This window comes from Loxodonta africana, chromosome 3, assembly GCF_030014295.1.
Source record: "Loxodonta africana isolate mLoxAfr1 chromosome 3, mLoxAfr1.hap2, whole genome shotgun sequence".
Lineage (NCBI taxonomy): Eukaryota > Metazoa > Chordata > Mammalia > Proboscidea > Elephantidae > Loxodonta > Loxodonta africana.
Window position 1 is genome coordinate 1,204,744 of NC_087344.1, and position 23,338 is coordinate 1,228,081.

The window sequence follows — 23,338 nt, forward strand, 5'->3', positions numbered from 1 at the left end:
GACCAGAAGAACTAGATGGTGCCCGGCCACAACTGATGACTGCCCTGACAGGGAGCACAACTGAGAACCCCTGAGGGAGCAGGAGATCAGTGGAATGCAGATCCCAAATTCTCACAAAAAGACCATACTTAATGGTCTAACGGAGACTAGAGGAATCCTGGCGGTCACGGTCCCCAAACCTTCTGTTGGCTCAGGACGGGAACCATTCCCGAAGACAACTCATCAGACATGGAAGGGACTGGACAGTGGGTAGGAGAGAGATGCTGATGAAGAGTGAGCTATTTGTATCAGGTGGACACTTGAGACTGTGTTGGCATCTCCTGTCTGGAGGGGGGATGGGAGGATAGAGAGAGTTGGAAGCTGGCAAGATTGTCACGAAAGGAGAGACTGGAAGGGCTGACTCATTAGGGCGAGAGTAAGTGGGAGTACGGAGTAAGGTGTATATAAACTTATATGTGACAGTTTGACTTGATTTGTAAACATTCACTTGAAGCTCAATAAAAGTTAATAAAAAAAAAAAACAGGTCTGGAGAAAAAGGCATTTGGCAGATCAATAGCTGCAGACCAGGTACCAGGAGATGGATTAATTTGCTCAGGCAATGAATCTACGTCTCGGGCAGCGGCTGCAGTTAGAGCCACCACTGGTTAAGTTTTCAGTAATCCACTGTCATTCTCCAAGATCCATCTGTTTTTTGCACAGTCCAAATGGGCAAGTTGAATGGGGGTGTGGTGGGAATCGCCACCCTTGCATCCTTCAAGTCCTTGATGGTGGCAGTAATCTCTGCATTCCCTCCAGGAATGTGGTGTTCTTTTGGTTTACTATTTTCCTAGGTAGGGGCAGTTCTAATGGCTTCCACTTGGCTTTTCCCACCATCATAGCCTTTACTTTATTTGTCAGAGATCCAATGTGGGGGTTCTGACAGTTGCTGAGTATATCTATTCCAATTACACATTCTGGAGCTGGGGAAATCATTACAGGATGGGTTTGGGGACCCACTGGACCTACTGTGAGATGGACATGAGCTAAAACTTAATAACCTGACCTCCATATGCCCCCATTCTGACTGGTGGGCCAGTTCAGAGTATCAGTTCAGAGCCAGTATCCCTCCAGTAATCCCTGAAAATTCTCATTATTTCCTTTTCCACAATGAATAGTCACTCTCGTAAAATGCTGTAGATCCTTTGGGGGAAGGCTGGGAGAGAGATTAACAGTATATAAATTTCTGGCAGTGTATAGGAGTCCTTCCTCAAGGAGACCCAGCCTTCCCTTCATTCAAAGCGTTGTGGGTCTTTAAACTCACTCAGGTCTGTGAATTGATTGAGGGACCGTGACCCTCTGTTCTGGCCATTCAAGTTAGACTGCTGTTCACCCGAGCTAGAATTCATCAAGTGTCGTGAGTTGAATTATGTCCCCCCAAATATATGTGTATCAACTTGGTTAGCCCATGTGTGGTTGTCCTCCATTTCGTGATTGTAATTTTATGTTAAGAGGATTAGGGTAGGATTGTAACACCACCCTTAGTCAGGTCACCTCCCTGATCCAATGTAAAGGGAGTTTCCCTGGGGTGTGGCATGCACCACCTTTTATCTCTCAAGAGATAAAAGGAAAGGGAAGAAAGCAGAGAGTTGGGGCCCTCATACCACCAAGAAAGCAGCACTGGGATCAGAGCACATCCTTTGGACCTGGAGTCCCTACGCCTGGGAAGCTCCTCAACCAGGGGAAGATTGAGGACAAGGACCTTCCTCCAAAGCCAACAGAGAGAGATAGCTGTCTCCTGGAGCTGACGCCTTGAATTTGGACTTTTAGCCTACTTTACTGTGAGAAAATAAACTTCTCTTTGTTAAAGCCATCCACTTGTGGTATTTCTGTTATAGCAGCTCTAGATGACTAAGACATCAAGTAAATATTTAGTAGATTTTCTGTTTCATTCCTAGGGACACCATGACTAAGTAACCAATGCTGTAAGTCCATGGGAGTCAGACTATACTGATTACTGCTTTGACTCTACTGTCCATTACTGTAACCATGCCTACATGTCAATCGAATGATGCCACTTGGCCCCTACTACAATGGGGTCCAATCAGCCCCATTGTTGTTAGGTGTCTTAACTCAGTTAGGGCAGTTTCCACTGTCAAATCTGATTTAAATAAAATAGCAATCACAGCAGTCTTCAAGGCTGCGGGGGTTCCCTTTAAAAATGTGTTCCTCTCTGTTGTGGTAAAAGGTGTGTCCTCTGGGCATTCCAGGTGTGGGTCTAACCTGATAAATCCACTCTTGTATGCCAATTTCTCTAAGCCTTTGGATACCTTCTACAATATACGAAGGCAGGTCTGGTACTTCAACTTGATTTAGTTCGTCATCCGTGTTTCAGCAACCCAACCAAATAAACTATTAGATCTTTTCCTAACTTCTGAAGCTGAAACATTGAATAAAGACTCTGGGCTTAGTGGACCCATATCAATAAACTCAGACTGATCCATCTTTATGTTCCTTGCACCATTGTCCCACACCCTTAATAGCCATTCCCACACATATTCCCCAGGTTTCTGTTTGTTCATATTAGAAAAGTCAAGCTGTTCTTTTGGAGTGTAGTGTACCTCCTCCTGGGTCACACTTTGTACTTCAGCTTTTGGGGCTCATTGGGACGTAAGTCTAGTTATAGGTCTAGAAGCCAAAATTGGTAGTGGGGAAGAGTTTTGAGAACATTCGACATTGTCATGTAAAGCATCTGTTCAGGCGATGCCCCAGGTAATGACTCAGACAAGGGCTTTTTTAGAGGCAGCTGGGTTAACCCCATTAGATGGGAATGGAAGGGCTAATTTTACTGAGCAGGGAGGTGTAGCAGGCAAACATGAAGTAATTCTGTTGGCAGGAGTGATTCAACGGAATTTAGGGGCTCAGTGTTGCCACTTTCCTTATTATTTCCCTGTATGTCCCCAACCCAAGTTTTAGGATCCCATTTCTTCCCAATAAATACCCTCACTTTAACTTCAGACCCCTCTCAAGGTTGGCAGTTGAGTTGGCGTTGTAATTCAGCCACTTTGACAATAAGATTCTGGGTTTGGTTTTCAGCAATATCAGCTCTATTACTGCAAGAAATGAGGCTTTCTTTCAAAGCACAGGTGGAAACTTGGACGTTGTTTGTGTGGCACTGGAGCTTTGACTCTGAAGACCTGAGTGTATCTCTTTCACCAGTTTGTCTAGTGAAAGTAGGACCAACCAACCAGCTTCCTTATACTTCTCATTCTGACAAAATTGTAGAAAGGTATCACACATGCAATCACCCAGTTCCTCACCTTTCACCGTATCTGATCCATTGGTGGTGATATTTTGCGTATTTGAATTCCCACCTCACACCAGCGATTATCAGTCCCCTCTTTACTACTGGGAGCAGAGTCATCAACATCTTTAAGACTAACGAGACTTGAGAACAAATTTAGAAAACTCATTTTTACAATTTTGTTTCTCTAGAACCACTCTTGGTACCAAATGTCTCAGGCTGGTTCTCTAGAGAAGCAAAACCAGTAAGGTGTATAAATATATATATACAGAGGGAGAGATTTGTATCAGGGAAATGGCTCATGCTGTTGTAGAGGCTGGAACACCCCAAGTCCATGGATCAGGCTTCTCCTGACGAATGTAGTCACAGGGGCTGGTGATTGGCAGGTCGGAGAGCAGGGCTCTTGTTCACAGGCTGTAAAGATCAATGAATCCCAAAGATTGGCAGGCAAGTCTGCAGGTAAGCTGCTAGCTCAAGTCCCAAGAACCAGAGATCAGATGAACAGGAGCCAGCTGCAGGATCCAGAATAAGCAAAACCCAGAAGCCCTGCCAGAACATCCGCTTCTATTCAACGCAGGCCACACACCCAAGGAAACTCTCTTTCAACTGATTGGTTCCTCAGCAGATCCAATGACGGAGGCGATCACATGATATCAAATCTCATCATGGAAGTGCCCACACCGTCATACGACTACTAAATCACTGAGGATCGCGGCCCAACCAAAATGACACACAATCTTAACCAATTCATCGCATGTATCAGAGCTTCATTCCATTTTACAGCTGAGTAATATTCCATTGTGTGGGTGGACCACATTGTGTTCATTCACTTACCTGTTGATGGGCACTTGGTTGTTAACATCTTTTGGCTATTGTGAATAGTGCCACTCTGACATTTGTGCGCAAGCTTTTGTGTGGGCATGCGTGTGCTTTCATGGCTCTTGGGTAGATACCAGGAGCAGAATTGCTGGGTCGTGTGGTGACTCTATTTAATGGTTTGAGAAACTGCCAGATTTTTCCACAGCAGCTTCACAAGCCAGAGGTTCTTGGGAATTTACTGCGTCCCAGGCAGGAAAATCTTCAGCAAAATTTTGCTTGCTTGTGACATTAATGATGTTGATCGATAATTTCCACATTTGGTTGGATCACCTTCCTTGGTAATAGGCATAAATTTGGATCTCTTCCAGTTGGTTGGCCAGGAAGCTGTCTTCCATATTTCTTGGCATAGACGAGTGAGCACCTCCAGCGCTGCATCTGTTTGTTGAAACATCTCAACTGATATTCCATCAATTCCTGGAGCCTTGTTTTTCACCAATGCCTTCAGTGCAGCTTGGACTTTTTCCTTCAGTACCATTGGTTCCTGATCATATGCTATGTCTTGAAATGGTTGAAAATCGACTAATTCTTTTTGCTGTAATGACTGTGTATTCTTTTCCTTCTTCTTTTGATGCTTCCTGCATCGTTTAATATTTTCCCCATAGAATCCTTTATTATTGCAACTCGAGGCTTGAATTTTTTCTTCAGTTCTTTCAGCTTGAGAAACACCGAGCATGTTCTTCCCCTTTGGTTTTCTATCTCCAGCTCTTTGCACACGTCATTATAACACTTTGTCTTCTTGAGCCACCCTTCAAAATCTTCTGTTCGGGAAAGGTGTGCCTCAGGGTTGCATCCTTTTACTAATACCTATTCAATCTGTACGCTGAGCAAATAATCTGAGAAGATGGACTATACGAAGAAGAACGGGGCATCAGGATTGGAGGAAGACTCATTAACAACCTGCGTTATGCAGATGACACAACCTTGCTTGCTGAAAGTGAAGAGGACTTGAAGCACTTACTGATGAAGATCAAAGACCACAGCCTTCAGTATGGATTGCACCTCAACATAAAGAAAACAAAAATCCTCACAACTGGACCAGTGAGCAACATCATGATAAATGGAGAAAAGATTGAAGTTGTTAAGGTTTTCATTTCACTTGGATCCACAATCAACAGCCATGGAAGCAGCAGTCAAGAAATCAAACGATGCATTGCATTGAGTAAATCTGCTGCAAAGGACCTCTTGAAAGTGTTGAAAAGCAAAGATGTCACCTTGAAGACTAAGGTGTGCCTGACCCAAGCCATGATATTTTCAATCACATCATATGCATGTGAAAGCTGGACAATGAATAAGGAAGACTGCAGAAGAATTGACGCCTTTGAATTGCGGTGTTGGTGAAGAATATTGGATATACCATGGACTGCCAAAAGAACGAACAAATCTGTCTTGGAAGTACAACCAGAAAGCTCCTTAGAAGCAAGGATGGCGAGACTGCGTCTTACGTACTTTGGACATGTTGTCAGGAGGGATCAGTCCCTGGGGAAGGACATCATGCTTGGTAAAGTACAGAGTCAGTGGAAAAGAGAAAGACCCTCAAAGAGTTGGATTGACACAGGGGCTGCAACAATGGGCTCAAGCATAACAATGATTGTAACGATGGCACAGGACTGGGCAGTGTTTCATTCTGTTGTGCATGGGGTCGCTATGAGTTGGAACCGACTCGATGGCACCTGAGAACAACAACAACAACAGGTAGGAAACCTCTCCCTCCCTCATTCCTTGAAGTGTTTGGTGAAGTAGGTCCTAGCCCTGTTGCACAGATGAGGCCCCCAAGGCTCTGCGATGGAAGCAAAGGTGCCCCCAGACACACAGCCTGGACTTGCCAGGGCCAGGCTCCACCTCAGGCTGCCTCTACAGCTTAGAATCCCTTTAGCTGGCATGGGATTCTGGGGAGCAGCTGGGTGGGTCAAGGGATGGGGAGGTGAGGCTGTCTCCAGTGGCCCAGCTGGATGGCCCAGTCTCCTTCCTAGGTTGATCCAGGACAGGAAGAGGTGGCCAGGGCCCCCATGTGCCTCAGGGAGTCCTGGAGGGATCAGTGACCCCTGTGCCTATCTCCAGCTCTCGACAGAGCTCCCCACTTCGTGGTCACCAGCCTCTGCCTAGGGCCATGACAGAGCCTCTGGGCCTGTGGCTCCTAGAATGGGGTCAGTGCCTTCTGCTGGAATTGTGGGGCTGTCCCTGCCTGCTCCAGTGAGACCTGACCCCTGGAGCCCATGTAAAATGCCATGTGCACAGCCGTCCTTGGGTTTCATCCAATTCTGCCACTTCCTTGTGGAAGTCACCTCCCCCCTGCAGAGCGGCACTAAGGAGTCCCCACCTCGCTGGAGTGTGTCTGGATGCAGGAAGCATTTTTAAAAGCTTGCTTCTCGCCCAAGCACTCCTGCCCCATCGTCTGCCCTTCTTGCACCTCCGGGGTCCTCCAGGTGCTGATGCCTGGGGAAAGACAGTTTTTAATTGGGGCGCAGGACCGGCGGATCCCCAACCAGAGACAGGCATGCCCCAAAGCAGACCCCGAGCCTGGCACCTTCTATTCAACCTTTATTTGCAAACTGGGGGCAGACGCAGTGTCTGGGGCCCTTCTCCCTCCACCTCCCTGCGGTGCCAGGGGAGCGGGGGATAGTCCTGGCCAAACCTCTGCCCCTTCCCACCCCCCCACCCCCCCCCCCCGGTTTCATAACAAGACTTCTCTTTCATCTGGCGCTGCTACACCCAGTAACAGGACTCACGCAGGACTCAGCAGTCTGCCCCTGGCCTGGAGCCAGCCAGGTGGCCAGCCAAGGCCTTCTGGTGCTGGTTTTCCCCCTCTTGGGCCAGTCTGCAGTGGGTGGCAGGGCCCAACTGGGGCTGAGGCTTAGGCATACCTTGCACTGTTCACGTCACATGTCCCAGCTAACAGATTGCTGGGTTCCAGCCGGTAGTAGCTGGGCCTGGGGTGGTGATGGGGTGGCCTGTCAGCTTGGGGGGAACCCAGGCCCACACACTGCAGCCATAGCCAGCAGGGCCAGCAGCACAGCCTGGGATGGGCCGCCGCGGCAGTGGGGCCAAGCGGTGGCGGTGGGCAGTGGGTGGCTGGCAGGGGTGGCAGGCTCCAAGCAGGAGCCCTGGTGCTCATCCAGGGTGTATGAGGGGGGGCAGGTGGTGCAGTCAAGGGGAGAGCTGCCACGGCAGGTGTAGCAGGATGGGTGGCAGCTGGCACAGACTCGCAGGGCGGGTGTGGCTGGGCGCCCAGGCCCCGGGGTTACTGCCTGCTGCGTGTGGTTGAAGTATCGCGGTGGGCAGTAGGAGACACAGAGGTGTCCCAGGATGTAGGCAGGGCTGTGACATTCTGCACAGGAGACAGACAGGGGTGGTGAGGTTGTGCCTGCCACCCCAGCCTGCCCACCTACCCGGTGGCACATGCACACTGCCCGCTGCCGCCGCCTCCCAGCAAGGGGGCCTAGCCGCGCCGGGCACTCACCCTGGCACAGCCCCTCTGTGTCCCGCCGCACACACGCGCTGCTGGTCACCTGGGAGCCCGTGGGCCGCGCCATCATGTCCTCGGCCGTCCCGTAGAGCAGCAGCGTGTAGCGGTACAGCGTCCCTGATCAAGGCCACGGGGCACAAGAAGGACGGAGAGCTATTGCTGGCTGAGCCCTCTGCTCCCTGGGCCCCTCTCCCCAGTGGCGCCCACCCTGGAGCCCAGGACTCAGGTGGTGGGGAGGACGCGGACTTGGGCCATGTCGCAGCCACTGAGTACCTACTGTGTGCAGGCAGCCAGGCACCTACAATGAGCCAAGTAACTGTATACCTACTGCGTGCCAAGTACCAGGCATCTACTGTGTGCCAGGTAAGTGCACACCTACTTCTCCTGGGTGACAAGACACCTACTGTGCACCAAGTAACTGTACACCCACTATTCCCAAGTAATGGGACAAGTACTGCAGCAAAAGACCTCTTTAAAGTGTTAAAAAGCAAAGATGTCACTTTAAGAACTAAGATGTGCCTGACCCAAGCCATGGTGTTTTCAATCGCCTCATATGCATGTGAAAGCTGGACAGTGAATAAGGAAGGCCAAAGAATTGAAAACTTTGAATTGAGGTGATGGCAAAGAATACTGAGTATACCACGGACTGCCAGAAAAACAAACAAATCTGTCTTGGGAGACATACAGCCAAAATGCTCCTTGGAAGCAAGGGTAGTGAGACTTTGTCTTATGTACTCTGGACATGTTGTCAGGAGGGACCAGTCCCAGGAGAAGGACATCATCCTTGGTAAAGTACAGGGTCACCGAAAAAAAAGGAAGACCCTCAGCAAGATGGATTCATGCAGTGGCTGCCAACAGTGGGGTCAACAATTTTGAGGATCGCGCAGGACTGGGCAGTCTTTCCTTCTTTTATACAGAGGGTCTCTATGAGTCAGAACCGACTGGACAGCACCTGACAACAACACTGGGTGCCAGGAACTGCACACCTATGCCTCCTAGGTAGCTACAGGTCTGCTGTGTGCCAGTAAAGGCACACCTACTTCTTCCGGGTAACAGGACGCCTAGTGCGTGCACGTAAGGGCACCTACTTCTCCTGGGTAAGTGCACATCTACTGTATGCCAGTAACTGCATACCACCAGACACAGCTACGTGCAGGGTCTCTCAAAGGTGACCGCTGGGAGGCCCCTTTTGCAGTGGGGTCCCTGAGACCCCACCCAGATCGGGGAGTGGGGGGTGGAGATTGGAGGGTGGCCCCCCAGCCAGTCCCGGATCTCACCCGTGTTGAAATAATATCCCTTGTTCTCCAGAATCAGGGTCCAGACGCCCTGAGGGTCCTCGTCCCAGAAGTGGGTGGACATGAAGATCCAGTTGTCGTAGCCTTGGCCGCTGACGTCAAAGGGCCTGGGGCAGACGGGCGCGCGGGGCGGCTTCGCAAGAACAGCGTCCACCAAGCGCAGGCTGTTGGGGGTTCCCCAGGGGCAGGCGCGTGGGGTCCCCACGGGCCCCGCCCCCCGAGCGGTGCGCTACCTGACGGCCACGAGCGTGGAGTGCGTGCCCATGGGGCTGGTGAGCGCGATCTCCAGGTCGCCGCGGCGGCTGTAAGACAGCGACAGCTGCACCTGCACGTGCTCCAGGGAGCGGATGTGGCTGGAGAGGCCGGCGCAGGCGGATACGTTCTTCTGCACGTGCATCAGCGACAGGATGTTGCTGCCAGCGGGGGCGGGGGGGAACTAAGTGCCTGGGGGGACGCAGAGTGGGGGAGGGCGCCGAGATTCTGGGCCCACCCTCTCGTTTTACAGATGGGTAAACTGAGGCCTCAGGGTAGGTGGTACTGGCAAGGTTCAGGAATGCGGGGAGGGAGGTAACAGGTGTGGGAAAGGCTGGGGGGTGACAGGTGTGTGGAGGCTGTGGAGGCTGCAGGTGTGTAGAGAAAGCTGGCGAAGGTGGCAGGTAAGAAGGGAGGGCTTGTGACAGGTGACAGGTGTGTAGGGGGTAACAGGTGTTTGGGGAGGGCCGGGGAAGCAGCAGGTGTGCAGAATAGGCCATGACAGGTGTGCAGGGAAGGCGGGGCGGGGGGAGAGCGAGGAGAGGGCAGGTGATTGGGGAGAAGGAGAGGCGGCAGGTGTGTAGGGAGGGCCAAGGGATGCGGGCTGGGCCCAGGGAGGTGGCAGGTGTTCGGGGCGGGGCCTCACGTGGGGGCGTTCACGACGTTGACAGCGCACTTCTGCTGGGGCTGCGTGGGCAGCCAGGTACGAGCCATGTCCACCAGCAGCCCGGCGTCCAGCAGCCCGTAGCCATAGTGGTGGCTCACTGAGGGCGCAGAGGGCGGGCATCACTGGCCCTGCCGGAGGCCCCGAGCCCCACACAGACTCCGCCTCCGCGCTAGCTGGTCTCACCATGGTGGTCCCGCCCACAGGCCACGCCCCACCGGCTGCCTTGCCCCCACCAGCCCCGCCCCGCTGCGTTGACCCCGCCCCGCCCCGCTGGCCCCGCCCCTCATGCCCCGCCCCGCTGCGCTGACCCCGCCCCCGCGGTGCTGGCCCCGCTCCTCAGGTCCCGCCCCACTTGCTGACCCCGCCCCAGGCCCCGCCCCCACGTGCTGGCCCGCCCCGCGTGCTGGCCCCGCCCGCTGTGCTAACCCCGCCCCAGGTGCTGGCCCCGCCCCTCAGGCCAACCCTCTGTGTTAACCCCGCCCCATGTGCTGGCCCCGCCCCTCGGGCCCCGCCCCGCTGTGCTGGCCCCGCCCCGCTGTGCTGGCCCCGCCCCCGCCGCACCTTGGCGGCCCACGCCGTTGGTCCTCCAGTCCTCTGCCTGCAGCTGCGCCGGCTTGGACGCGCGGACCACTAGGTGCTGCATGTCCCTCCACGTCAGGAACGGGCTAGGGGGACGGGGCAGGTGAGCAGGGGCCGCGCGGGGGGCCGGGTCGGGGCGGGGGCCGTCACCTACTTGGCCTCCAGAGCCAGGGCGATCATGCCCGCCGCCAGTGGCGCAGAGGCGGACGTGCCCGTGTGCTTGTCCGTGCACTGGTGGTGCAGGTCCGTGGTGACCTGGGGGCAGACAGGGACGCAGGTCAGGGCCGGCGCGCGGGGAAGCGTCAGGGCCCCTCGCACAGGAAGGCTTAAAGGACTTCCCACACACTGCATGATGCCAGCTGTAGAATTTTCTGGAAAAGGCAAAACTCTAGGGACAGTGAGATCAGTGGTCGCCAGGAGGTCAGGGTAGGGGGTAGGGAAGAAGAGGGGGAGCACAGGGCATCTTTGGGGCAGTGCGACTATTCTGCATGACACTGGAATGAGGGACATGTGACATTATGTATTTGTCAAAACCCACAGGAGTGTACAACACAGAGTGAACCCTGATGTGAACTATTGAAAACAAAAACCAATGGCCATGGAGCGGACTCCCACTCGTGGAGACCCTATGTGTGTCAGAGTAGAGCTGTGCGCCACAGGTTTTCAATGCCAGGCCTTTCTTCTGAGGCATCTGTGGGTGGACCTGAACCACGAACAGTTAGTAGCCAAGTGGTTAACTGTTCCAAGGGGAGGTGTGACATGATACGACTGGGTGTGAGCTTTAAAAGCAACTTCTGGTGAGTGTGGGGAAGTCTCTGTGGTGGGGGACAGGAGCGGAGGTGGGGGGACAGGAGCGGATGTGGGGGGCCAAGGAGAGGTCAGGGGACAGGAGCAGAGGTGGGGGACAGGAGCAGAGGTGGGAGGACAAGAGCAGAGGCGAGGGGACAGGAGCGGACGTAGGGGGCCAAGGAGAGGTCAGGGGACAGAAGCAGAGGTGGGGGGACAGGAGCAGAGGTGGGGGGACAGGAGCGGACGTGGGGGGCCAAGGAGAGGTCAGGGGACAGAAGCAGAGGTGGGGGGCAGGAGCAGAGGTGGGGGACCAGGGAGAGGCTGGGGACAAGAATGAAGGGAGGGGCAGAGTCAGGACGGACAGTAGGGGGAATGGGGGGTGGAGGACAGGAGGCCGACCAGGGTGACCTCGCATCAGAGGGTGGTGCAGGCGGCACGGGGGCGGGGGGCACTCACGATCTGCGGGTCGGTGACAACGCCACTGCTGTAGGTGGTGGTGAGTGTGGAGGCACAGGCCTCACTGTACCAGGGCACACGGCCCTGCTGGGTGGTGCTGCCCACTGACAGCGTGTGGATGCTGTTGGTGTAGCCATCGCAGTTACAGTTGTCGTAGTGCAGCCCGCCGTTGCCCGATGCCCAGACGAACAGGGTGCCCAGCCCGCCACGGCCCTGTGGGGAGCCGGTACCTGTCGGCGCCTGGAAGGCATGGCTTCCCCTTCCCTCACCGCCCTGGCCCCCGCGCACCTCGGTCACGCCGCGCTGGAAGGCCTCCCGGGTGAGGACACCAGGCCCGTCCACCGTGCGGCCGTCGTCCTCCGGGCCCCAGCTGGCACTGTAGATGTGGATGTGCTGTGGCTGCAGGCTCAGCGACTGGGCCTCGATGATGTCTGTGATGGTGCCGTCCAGCATGCGCACTCCTGTGGCGCCCAGCAGCTCAGTGCAGCCATGCCGTGCCCACCGCTGCTGAAACCCGCACCCTGCACCCTGCACCCAACCGCCAGAGCCCCCACCTGCCACTAGACCCTGCACCCTGCACCCAACCACCCATGATCTCACCCTGCATTTACTGCCAGAGCCTGCACTCCACACCTGCCTGCGGGCATCCACGCCGCACACGCACTGCCTGACCCTGCACCCATAACAGACCACCAGCACCCACTCTGCACCTGCCCATCTCAGCCCACACCTCCTGGAGCCCACACCTGGCACCCAGCACCCACCCCACACCCATGCAGAATCTCACCACACACTGCTGCCTGAATTTGCGTCTACACTGCACCCACCCATGATCTCACCCCACACCCCACAAGAGGCCACCAGAGCCCACACCGCACCCACCCGTGATCTCAGCCCACACCTGCCCACACCCATCCCCCCTTTCAGGCTAACTCCAGCTCACCCCTGGTCCCTGGGAGTTAGAGGGTCCTGGCTGGGCTCAGCTCTACCCCCACCCTTCAGCCTGGGGCCCTGGCATCGCCCCCCCTCAGACCTGGGTGCTAAGTCTCCCCCCACCCCATGTCCAGCCATCTGTCCTCTCTCCCTGGCTGGGGTGGCGTCTTGGTGGCCTGGTACCTCCGATTCGGGCGTTGTAGGCGACACCAGCACCGCAGAAGCCATTGTTGGCGATCGCAGCCACTTCCCCTGCACAGCGGGTCCCGTGTCTGGTGCCCGGGCGAGAGGGGGCCTGTTACAGCCCAGCCACTCCCAGAGGCCAGGGGGGCTGTCCCCATGCCCTGTGAGACCCCAGCTCACCGGTTCTCATCGCTGGATGTATAGCGAGGCTCGGGGTCTGGGTCATAGTCGTTAAAGTCGTAGCTGGCCAGGGGGTCCTGCAGGGGGTGGAGTGTGGAGGTCAAGGGGTGCAGGGAGTGGCAGTTCCCAAGAGGGGATCTCGGGCTGCCGTCCTCCCCACCAGCGGCCCGCAGGCTCACGTAGTTGGCCCAGAGGTCCGGGTGGTCCTTCTCGATTCCGTCGTCGAGGATGGAGACTACGACGCCCTGGCCCGTCAGCCCCTGGCCCCACACCTGCAGGATGTTCAGGTCGGGCTGCACCTCGTTGTTCTGCACAGAGCAGAGCACGGCTCAGCGGGGCTCCGGCCCACCCGCCCCCCAGCCCCGGCCTGGCAGCTCACCATGTACCACTGCTTGGGGAACCAGGGGTCCGTGGGCACTGCCAGGGAGCGCTTCACCCGCCGCCGCAGTGTCTGCTGCTCAAACCACTGCACCTGGAGGGGGCGGCTTGGGATAGGCTGGACTGGGTCCGAGGGCCTCCGAGCCCCTTCCTCCTTGGTCTGCCTCTTACCACACCCCACCCTACGCAGCAGGGAGTCTAGGGGGCCTGAGTCCTCCCCACCCAGCCAAATATCCCCCTAGGTCTGCCTGGTGGGAGCCCCCTGTGTCCCTGAGGGACCAGGGGATGACTGTTAGGGGGTTGGACTGCCCAGGGCTTGCAGCTGGGGGCCCTCATGCTGTGGGACGGAGATGGGGCAGGAACGGGGGAGGGAGGGCCACAGGCCTCGGCGTGGTCCTCGCCATGGGACCCTTGTGTTTGTTGGGCCAACTCTTTGGGGTCTCCACTCTCCTAGGGCTCTGCCTTCAGCCAGAGGGGGTTGCAGCCTTCAGAGCTGCCATCCCCAGGGCCCACAGTGGCTGGTCCTCCTCAGGTCCCCGCCCTGCCCGTTCCTCCTGAATCACTCCCAAACCCAGTTGCTTCTCTCTACTCACCCCTCACCACGGTCCAGACCACCCTGTGATGGCCACACCTCCTCCCTCTACTCAGCTCTTTCTCCCCCTCTACCACCTCTTTCTTCAGCACAGCAATGTCACTCCCTGTCTAAATCCTCCTGTGGCTCCCTATCACCCTTGCCTTAAGGACTTGCATGTCCAGCTCTACCTGCCTGGGCAGCTCTTCCTCAGACCCTTGCTCTTCCCCTTTCTTATCTTCTTCACCTCCCACCCCCCAAACCAGCTCCCATCCCCATCAATCAGACCACCGTCTCCCCAGCTGCTGGTCAGAGCTGGCCCTGATTTCTCTCACTGTCCCATGCGTCTCGTCCAGCAGCAAGTCCTGGCCTGTCTCCTGCAGACCACGTCATGGACTGGCCACTTCTCTCTGTCCCTTTCATGGCCCCCCAAGGCCTGGCAGGCTCAGTCTCAATTCCTCTGCTTGGCATTTGAGGCCTTCTTAGTGGGCACCCCTCTGTGCACCTGGAGACTGAGTTCTGGTTTCAGTTCAGCCACTGACTCACTGGGTGACTTCAGGAGGGCCCCTGACCCTTTGGAATTCAGTTTCCTCTTTGATAAAATGGGCCAATTGCCCTCCCTCCACCTGGAGATTTAGAGGGTGGGTAGGGAGGTTATCTGCCCCTCCTTAACCAGAGTACCTGGGGCCCTTGACCGTTCAGGGTGAGCTAGAGGAGGGAAGGGGGCCCCATGCCAGGCCCTGGGTTAAAAGCCCACACTTTACTACAGTTGCCCGATATAGCCTCCTGTCCCGAACTGGGACCCCATTGTATAGACATGGAAACTGAGGCTCAGAGAGAGGCTAAGTCCTCAAAATCAACAATGACCGGAGGTGGCTGGCTGGCCCCAGGAGGTAGTCGAGGCCCTGAGGGGAAAGCCTGGAGGCCGGGCTCACCTTGGGGTCTTTCTTCAGGCGCAGGCAGTGACCCCAGTGCGGGCTCAGGGACCGGTGGGCCACGCCCCGGTGCCGTAGGTGGAAGTACTGCCCATCGGGAAAGATCTGGGGGTGTGGGGAGGAGGCAGCTGCATCGCTGGGACTGGGGCCCCCCTGTCGGAGCCACCCCAGGACAGGAACAAAGCCCCTGTGCTTGCATCCCCTCCAACCAGATGCCCAGGTGGGGGCCTCAGGTGCCTTCTGGGAATCCCAGAATCTGCAGTTGGCCGAGGCAGGGGTGGGCTAGGAGTCTTGATATCTGGGGGGGTGTCTGAAGGACCTCCTCCCGGCTGTCGGGTCGTCTAGCCCCCTCCCCCTTCCCTTCCATTCGGGTCCCTCCCACCTGCCCGAGGTTGGTGAAGCCGAACTTGCGCGCTAGGCGTTCGGCCTCCCGGTTCCCCTGGGACACCCGTACGGCCCAGCTGCTGACATAGATCGGGGCGCGGGCCAAGGCCCACCCCACAGCCAGGGGGTCGACGAGGGCCAGGGCCAGGGCCAAGGCCAGGGGCAGCCAGAGCGCAGTCCCGGCGGGCCGCATGGGGGCGGGGCCGCGGCGGGGGCGGGGCCTGCGGGAGCCCCTCCCTCCGGCCAAACGGCCCCAGCGCCCGCCGCCCCGCCTCCGGCGCCATAGCAACCCTGGAGGGTCTTCAACTTCCAGGGGTCCTTGCGGCTCCCCCCTCAAGGGGCGCGAAGATCCGAGGAGGTGGTCGGGGGGAGACACGCACCCGCTCCGGGAGACACAGGCCCGTCCCGGATCTTCCGCGGGAGCCAACCCTCTGGGTCCTCAGTTTCCCTATTTGTACAGTGACACAAATCTTCTGACCCCCCAGGAGGGAGTTTATTGTCACTACACTTGGCCCCACCCCTTTCTTTGGCACCTCCCACTTTCCTAAGCGCCCCTCTTTCTCGAATCAGCCCGGCCTCCTCTCTGATCCAATCAGAGTTGGCCTCTCGTGTTAGCCCCGCCCAACCTCTCACCCCTCCAGTTGCTCCCCGCCTCCTTTATGATCAACCCCGCCCCTCCTCTGGTCTCACCAATGAAACTCTCCACTGCCTCCAATCAGCTTCCGCCTCTCTCCCGCAAGCTCCGCCTCCACCAGCACGCTGCTCTCCCTCCAGCTCCACCCCCGGCCCCACCTCTCCAATCAGCTACGTCCCGCGCCCAGCCGGCCAATCGGCGCCCTCAGCCGCCGCGCCCCGCCCCCTGCCGCCGGCACAGCCGCTGCGGCGGCCGAGGCCCGCCAGAGGGCGATGCGGCGGGGGAGACGGGGCAGGCCCCACCTCCTTTGTCCGCCCTGCCCTCCTATTGGCCGGAGCGGGGGCGGCCGGCGGCGCTGGGCGAAGCGGGGGCGCTCTTGGCGGGCCGGGAGCGCGGCGCGGCGGTCGAGCTCGGGCTGCCAGCCCCGGCGCCGGTGCCATGGACGGTCTGCGACAGCGGTTCGAGCAGCTTCTGGAACGGAGGAACCTGGCCACCGAGGTGCTCGGGGCGCTCGAAGCCAGGACCGGTGTCGAGAAGCGGTATTTGGCCACGGGTGAGCCGTCGGGGGGCGCTGGGGGCCGCCGCCCCATTTCACCGACGGGCACACTGAGATCCTGGGGTTCCGGGATATCAAAGCAGCCCCCCTCCGACCCGCTCCGGCTGCAGGGCGCGCCCCATTGTCGGGGGAGGACACCGAGGCCCTGGGGAAGGGGCTTGGCCCGGGGTCTGGGGCTGCCCGGAGCGCCTCCCTGCCCTGCCACCCCGAGGGCCACCCCTCGCTCAACTGCAGCAGCACCCCCACCCCACCGTCGGTGCCCGGCCTGGCCTGGAGGCCATCCTCTGCTCCCTCGGGCCCTGGGTGTCCGCCAGGACTAAGTCCGGTTCTTCCAGTTGTCCAGGGGGCCCCGAGGGAGGAGGAGGCAGACTCCGCTGCCAGTCCCCCTTCCCGCATGAACCCCAGCCTGGAAGCAGTGTAGAGGTCTCCCCGTGTTTCCAAGGGGAACCTCCAGGCCAGGAGGGGAAGGGTCACTCCGGCCCCCCCCCCCATTTTTTGTGGGCACAGTACCCTCTCTTGGCCTGCCCTCTCCCCTCTCTCTAGCTCTGGGGCTCAGCCCCACAGTGTGTAAATATTTGCCGAGTTGGGTTGTCTGACAGCTGCCATGGCTTTGTGGAGACATTGGACTGGGGCTGCCCATGGAGGGGGTGGTCCAATGGCAAACACAGTTCTAACTTCCATTCCAGTTCCTCCTGTGATCTTGGGTGGCCCGTGTCCCCCTCTGAAAATCTCCAGTCTTTCTCCCTTCATCTCCCCCTACACCCAGTCTCCAAGGCCCACCTCTTCCAGGAAGCCCTCCTGGGTTGAGTCACAAGGATGGTTTGCCCAGACCCTCTGGGGAGAGGGCGCTCCATTGAGGCCACTGCCACGGTTTTTAAACACCTTTGTGTGCAGATTCTCTTAGCCGGGCCCCTCCCTTTTTCTTGCCAGTGGGCCTCTGTCCCTGATCCCAGAGGCCCCAGTGGGGCTCAGTCAGGTGCAGGCCCTGACCTCTGTCCTGCTTTTCTTCATCCCAGGCACCAGCAGAGTGTGGGGGGGGGGGAGAATTCAGATCATAGAGCACAGGGAGGGAGCAGCTGGGAGGGGCCAGCTGGGGAGCCTGTGAGGGAACTGAGGCACAGGTAGGTGAGGGCGTGTGGGAGGCAGCCCTTACCACCCACCCTGTCTAGAGTACCCCCTCTCCCCACCACCGGGTCCCATCTGTTGCTGATTCCTGGGGCGGCCCCCCCCCCAGTCTTGATATCCAGGCTGATCCCCTCAATGCTGAGGCAGCAGGAAAAGGCATTGGAGACCAGTCCTCACCCCCCTTAAACAGATGGGGGTACCCTTGGGCCCCACCCCGCCCCACATTGCCAGATCCTGCCCAGTTAGTGAATGTGTGCAAGCACCGTCCCCCCGCCCCCTCTGTGGGTTGACCCCCCAGATGGCAGTTGGGGAAACTAAGGCTCAAAAGAGGCAGTGGCTGGGAGGTCTTTCCTAGGGTCAGCTGCTGACCTTGGGCCTTTGAGGACAAAGATTAGTGCAGGTGGAGGGAAGGAAGTGGGGGTGACTTACGTCTCTGCCCTTTGTCCCAAGAAGTGGCCTCCATCTCTCTCTGCGGATAAAGGCCTGGGGGAGGTGGGAGGTGGCCTCAGGGAGCTCACTACTTCCCAGAGGCTCCCTGGAACCTTGGGCAACCCGCACCTCACCTGCCCCCCAGCCTCTGTTTTGTTCCAGCCATTCAATGAGAAAAGGCAGGGGAAGCACCCCCCCCCACACAGTAAGTGCTTAGTAAATGCAGCATATTAGTAGTGGTGTTTTCAGAGTCAGGTTCAGGATTGTGGCTCAGGCTCCTGGCTGCCCCTCGCCCCCAACACACACTTTTCCTCTGCCAGCCGATGCTGTGTCCAGTAGGTGCCTAAGGAATGTGGAGAGAGAAGGCATTCTCTCAGCGAACCCCACAGGAACCCTAGGGACACATTACTGCCACATTGGCAGATGGGGAAAGTGAGGCCCGAGCAGAGAGGGACGTGCTGGGTGTCATGTGGTGAGTGAGTAGGAAAGCAAGGGTCCCCCCCAGGTCTGGGGGCTCCAGATCCCAGCTGGGCTTTGCTGCCTCTCACCGAGCCACTGGTTCTCACCAGGGCTACTCTGCCCCCAGGGGAACCACGGCCACAACTGGAGGGGGGGGGATGCTGCAGGGATGCCCCCACCCCAGAGAAGGATCCCGCCCCCATGTCAGCAGCGCTGAGGAGGAGACCCTGTGTTAATTATCGGTAAAGACCTTGAGTTCCATCACTGCTCACTGTATAAAAAAAAAAAAAATCTTGCAGCCGAGTCGCTTCCAACTCATTGTGGCCCCGTAGGACAGAGTAGATGTGCCCCATAGGGTTTCCAAAGCTGTAAATCTTTACAGAAGCAGACTTCCACTTCTCTCTCCCATGGAGTGGCTGGTGGGTTTGAACCACCAACCTTTCGGTTAGCAAACTAAAAAACCAAACCCCTTGCCTTCGATTCCGACTCATAACTCACAGTGACTCTACAGGACAGAGTAGAACTGCCCCATAGAGTTTCCAAGGAGCGCCTGGTGGATTTGAACTGCCGACCTTTTGGTTACCAGTTGTAGCTTTTAACCACTATACCAGGAGCTTAGCCACTGCCCCACCAGAATAAATTCCCATTGGGTTATGTGGCATAAACTAGGGGGACCCTCTAGGTTCTGCACCTTCCTTCTCCTCCCCCTCCCCACTCAGTGTGTGGATTTAAATGTGGGCAGCGTCCTAGGACTTTAGTAGGTCAGATGACTATGGAATGCAGTGTCTCTTGGGGGTCAGTGGGATCCCCTAACCCAGGGGTTCTCACCAGGAGCAATTCTGCCTCCAGGGGACACTTGTCAATGTCTGGGGACATTTGGGGTTGTCACAATTTAGGGAGATGCTACTGGCATCGAGTGGTTGGAGGCCAGGGTTGCTGTTCAACACCCTATAGTGCACAGGACACCCCATCCCAGAGAAGTCTCCCACCCCTGTGTCAGCAGTGCTGAGGGGGAGGGACCCTGTATTAAAATAAAATAAAAAACAAAAACAGAAAAAGTAGGTTGTGGCCTCCTCCAGCTCACAGGGAGTCAAGTCTTAATGACAGCAACCCGCCTTGTGGACTTTTCTCTCGACCCTGTTTGTTTAAATGCTGGCCTCTTGTCCCCAGCACCCCTCACTCCGCCTGGAGGAGCGGGGCCTTGACAACTGCAGACAGTCACTCCTTCACTCAAAGATCTCTTGGGCAGCGACTCTGCCTCCACTGCTGGGCACTTGGGATCACCAAGGGCCACACTGCCTGCCTGTCTTGGGGACAGTACAGCCCTGGGTGGGGGGCAGACACATTAACCTGTTGTGGACATGAGGCATGAGGCTTGGGGCCAGGATGGGGGCTGCCCGGGCACCATGGGGCCTCCTAAGGTATCCTCGAGCTGCCACCCAGGAGGAGGTGATGGTAGCAGACCACTGTGTCCACCAGGGTGGGTGGAGGCTGGGTGCTCTGGGGGGCCCTGGGTGCCTGAGGTCCAAGCCCACACCTGCCTCTGGTCTCAGGAGCCGTGACGCTGTTAGGCCTATATCTTCTATTCGGCTACGGGGCATCTCTGCTGTGCAATCTCATCGGATTTGTATACCCCGCATATGCTTCGTGAGTGGCTGGGTTGGGGGGCAGAGGGTGGGGGGGAAGCTGCTGGGCGGGGGGCACAGTTGCTGAGCGAGAGGGATGCCAGGTGGGTACAGCTTGGGGGGGGCACAGCACGGTGGGGGTGCCAGGTGGGGGCACACTGGGCGAGGGGCACAGGGTGAGAGGGGTGCTGGGCAGGGGGGCACTGGGCAAGGGGTGCAGAGTGGGGGGGTGCTAGGCAGGGGATGCTGGGGGGGCACAGTGGGGGGGTGCCGGGTAGGGGGATGCTGGGTGGGGGAGCCCTGGGTGGGGGGCAGGGTGGCCCCTGACCTTCCCCCACCCCCCAGAATCAAGGCTATCGAGAGTCCCAACAAAGAGGACGACACTTTGTGGCTCACATACTGGGTGGTCTACGGCCTCTTCGGGCTGGTAGAGTTCTTCAGCGATCTACTCCTGTTCTGGTTCCCTTTCTACTACGTGGGAAAGGTGCACAACGCGTGGGGATGGGGTCCCTGGGGAGGCCAGGACCTGGGGGGGAGGCCAGGAGATGGGGAGCTAAAAGGGGCCCAGGCCTACCCCTTTCCTGGAGGAGAGCCAGGCCCACCCCAAAGGGTATCTGATGCCAGAGAACCAGTGCCTATCTCAAGGCGAGTCTGATGGGGGAGACCCTGGCCTACCCTGGAGGAGTCTGATAGGGGAGACCCTGGCCCTTCCCAGGGGTGTCTAATGGGGGAGACCATGCCCTGCTTGGGAGGGGGTCTGATGGGGGGCACCCTGACCTGCCCTGGAGGGGTTTTGATGGGGGAGGCCCCATCCTGCCCTAGGGAGTCTCTGGGGGAGGCCCTGGCCCTTCCCAGGGATGCCTGAAGGGGAGACCCCAGCCTGCCCTGAGGGTGTCTGATAGGGAGGCCCTAGTTTGCCCTGGGGAGTCTATGGGAGAGGCCCCAGCCGTTCCCAGGGGTGTCTGATGGGGAGGCCCCAGCCTACCATGGAGAGTGTATAGGGGAGACCCCAGCCCTCCCGGGGGGGGGGGCTCTGATGGGGAGCTGAGTGTGGCCTCGCCCCCTGCAGTGCGCCTTCCTGTTATTCTGCATGACGCCCGGGCCCTGGAACGGGGCCCACATCCTGTATCATCATGTCGTCCGTCCACTGTTTCTAAAGCATCGCGCAGCGGTGGACAGCGTCGTCAGCGACCTCAGCGGGCGAGCCCTGGACGCGGCAGCCGGACTCACCAGGGAGGGTGCGTGCCGCCTGTCCTTCCATCTGTCCCTCCATCCCTTGCTTCTCGCACATCCTCTGGATGTCAGCCCTTGTTGTCTGTCTGGTCCTGGTCTGTCTGTCTGCCTGTCCATCCATCTGTCTGGGTCCTGACTGTCTGCCTGCCTATCCTGGCCCTGTCCATCTGCCTGGTCCTGGTCTGTCTGTCCGTCCCCTCTCCCAACTCTGCCTGGCCTCCGCCGGACGTTTCAACACCCAACTGCGTGCTTCCTGTCCCTCTCACTGTCCGCCTCTCTCCCCCACGCTCTCGGGAACCAGTCCTGAGGATGCTGGCCCGGAGCCGGGCTTTCATCACCCCCGTGGCGGAGGTGAGCCCCCCGCTGCCCTTGGAGCCAACCGTAGGTAACTCCCTGGGAGAGGTGGGGCTGTGAGTGTGTAGGTGTGAGAACGTGGGTGCGAGTGTGTGCTTGTATGTGTGCATGAGAGTACCTGCATGTAAATATGTGTATGAGTGTGAGTATGTGCCTGTGTGTGAGTGTGAATAAGTGTGTGTGCATATGTGTGAGTGTGTCAGGAAGTGTGTTGTTTGTGTGTCTGAGCATGTATATGTGTGTGTGTGTGAATGTGTGTGCATGTGGGCGTGTGTGGGACTCTGTCCCTGCAGGGAGGCCGCCCAGCCCTGCAAGCTGACCTTGTGCTGGCCACCAGCAGCCTGGACCCTGCCCTCACCCCTGTCGCCACAGCCGGCACAGGCCTCACTGCCCTCTGCCCACAGGCCGGGCAAACGTGACACAGCCGCAGAAGGACAGGTGAAGCCACCCGCCAACTCTTGTGAAAACCTCCAGGCTGGGGAGCTGGATGCACCAGACCGCCAGCCCTCCACAGATTCCTCCACGGGATCCCCGCCTGAGGTCCCCACCAGCCCCTCGGGACCTGGCAAGACCCCCGGGGTCTCCTCCCACGAGGCCTCAGGCAACTCCCGATCTCAATCCCCGGTCGCCACCAGCTCCGGGGGCCGTGTCCAGCCTCCCATGGGCTCTGCCAGCAGCTCCCAGCTGCCCAGCAAGACTGGAGGGCGGCCGCGTCCACGAGGCAACTCCACCAGTCGGCCCCAGGGCCCCAACCAGCAGCGTCCGCGACTGTCCATGACACCCACGGCCCCTGGGCAGACATCCCGCAAACCCTCAACCCCCTCGCAACATCCCAGCGGCACCATCATCCAGATACCGGCCCCCGTCCAGACCCCCAGTGGAACCAACATCCCAGTGCCAGTGCCGTCCCCCAGCAAGACCCCCAGCAGGACCCCCAGCAGGGCCCCCAGCAGGACCACCAGCGAGCCCGGGGATGTGGCCCCCAAGTCCAGCAAATGTCACTGGAAGCGATCTACACGGCATGCCAGCAACGCCTCAGTGGCCGAGCGCTCCCCTTCTGAGACCTCCCTGGAGACCTCCTGCGAGTGGATCTCCAAATTCACCTACACCTGGCCCTACTTCAAAGAACACCGCCTACGCTGCTTACGGCACTGCTGGCAGCTGGAGCGCCTAGCCTGCTGACGGGGCGCATTAAAAGCTCATCTGGCCAATCTGTGTTATGCCGTCCATCCTTGGGGGCCACCAGGGCAAGGGGCTTCATGGGCCGTGTCTCGCTTAATCGGGAGTGAATGTCCTGTGCATTGGGACCATTTTACAGATGAGGAAACTGAGGCCTAGAGAGGTGAAGTCACCTGCTCAAGGCCACACCATGCAGCCAAGATGGCTGCAAACCCAGGAAATCTTTGTGCTCAATGACTCATCACTCGCCATCCCCTTCTCTCAAATACCCTTCCAAAACCAAAAACAAACCAGTTGCTGCCAACCCCGACTCCTGGCAACCCCCCGTGTGTCAGAGTAGAACTGTGCTCCATAGGGTATTCAAAGGTTATGACCTTTTCGAAACAGATTCCCAGGGCTTTCTTTCGAGGTGCCTCTGGGTGGGTTCAAACTGCCAGCCTTTGAAATAGTAGTGGATTGCTTAACTGTTTGTGCCACTCAAAAACAAAACTTCTAGTCAAGTTGATCTCAACTCCTGGC

The 23,338-nt window shown here is 58.0% G+C and overlaps 2 protein-coding genes across 3 annotated transcripts; one reads left to right on the top strand and one right to left on the bottom strand.

Moving 5' to 3' along the window:
• Window positions 1–6,853: 6,853 nt before the first annotated feature.
• On the bottom strand, window positions 6,854–15,418 carry PCSK4 (proprotein convertase subtilisin/kexin type 4). Of its 2 annotated transcripts, XM_064280107.1 has the most exons (15): window positions 15,224–15,418; window positions 14,842–14,946; window positions 13,337–13,429; window positions 13,137–13,265; window positions 12,958–13,034; window positions 12,778–12,866; window positions 11,950–12,122; window positions 11,662–11,874; window positions 10,571–10,671; window positions 10,399–10,502; window positions 9,817–9,934; window positions 9,152–9,331; window positions 8,901–9,025; window positions 7,618–7,740; window positions 6,854–7,485 (listed from the first exon to the last, which is right to left on the bottom strand). In XM_064280107.1, exons 1-15 carry the CDS (start codon window positions 15,416–15,418, stop codon window positions 7,112–7,114), a joined length of 2,199 nt encoding a protein of 732 aa, XP_064136177.1. In that variant the 3' UTR covers window positions 6,854–7,111. The 2 variants fall into 2 exon arrangements, with proteins under 2 accessions (XP_064136177.1, XP_064136178.1); XM_064280108.1 differs by lacking the exons at window positions 6,854–7,485; window positions 8,901–9,025 and having other exon boundaries at window positions 7,614–7,740.
• An 879-nt stretch (window positions 15,419–16,297) lies between these two features.
• REEP6 (receptor accessory protein 6) lies at window positions 16,298–22,135 on the top strand. Its single transcript, XM_064280109.1, has 5 exons — window positions 16,298–16,412; window positions 19,982–20,075; window positions 20,399–20,537; window positions 21,123–21,291; window positions 22,045–22,135. Exons 1-5 carry the CDS (start codon window positions 16,298–16,300, stop codon window positions 22,080–22,082), a joined length of 555 nt encoding a protein of 184 aa, XP_064136179.1. The 3' UTR covers window positions 22,083–22,135.
• The last annotated feature ends 1,203 nt before the right edge of the window (window positions 22,136–23,338 follow it).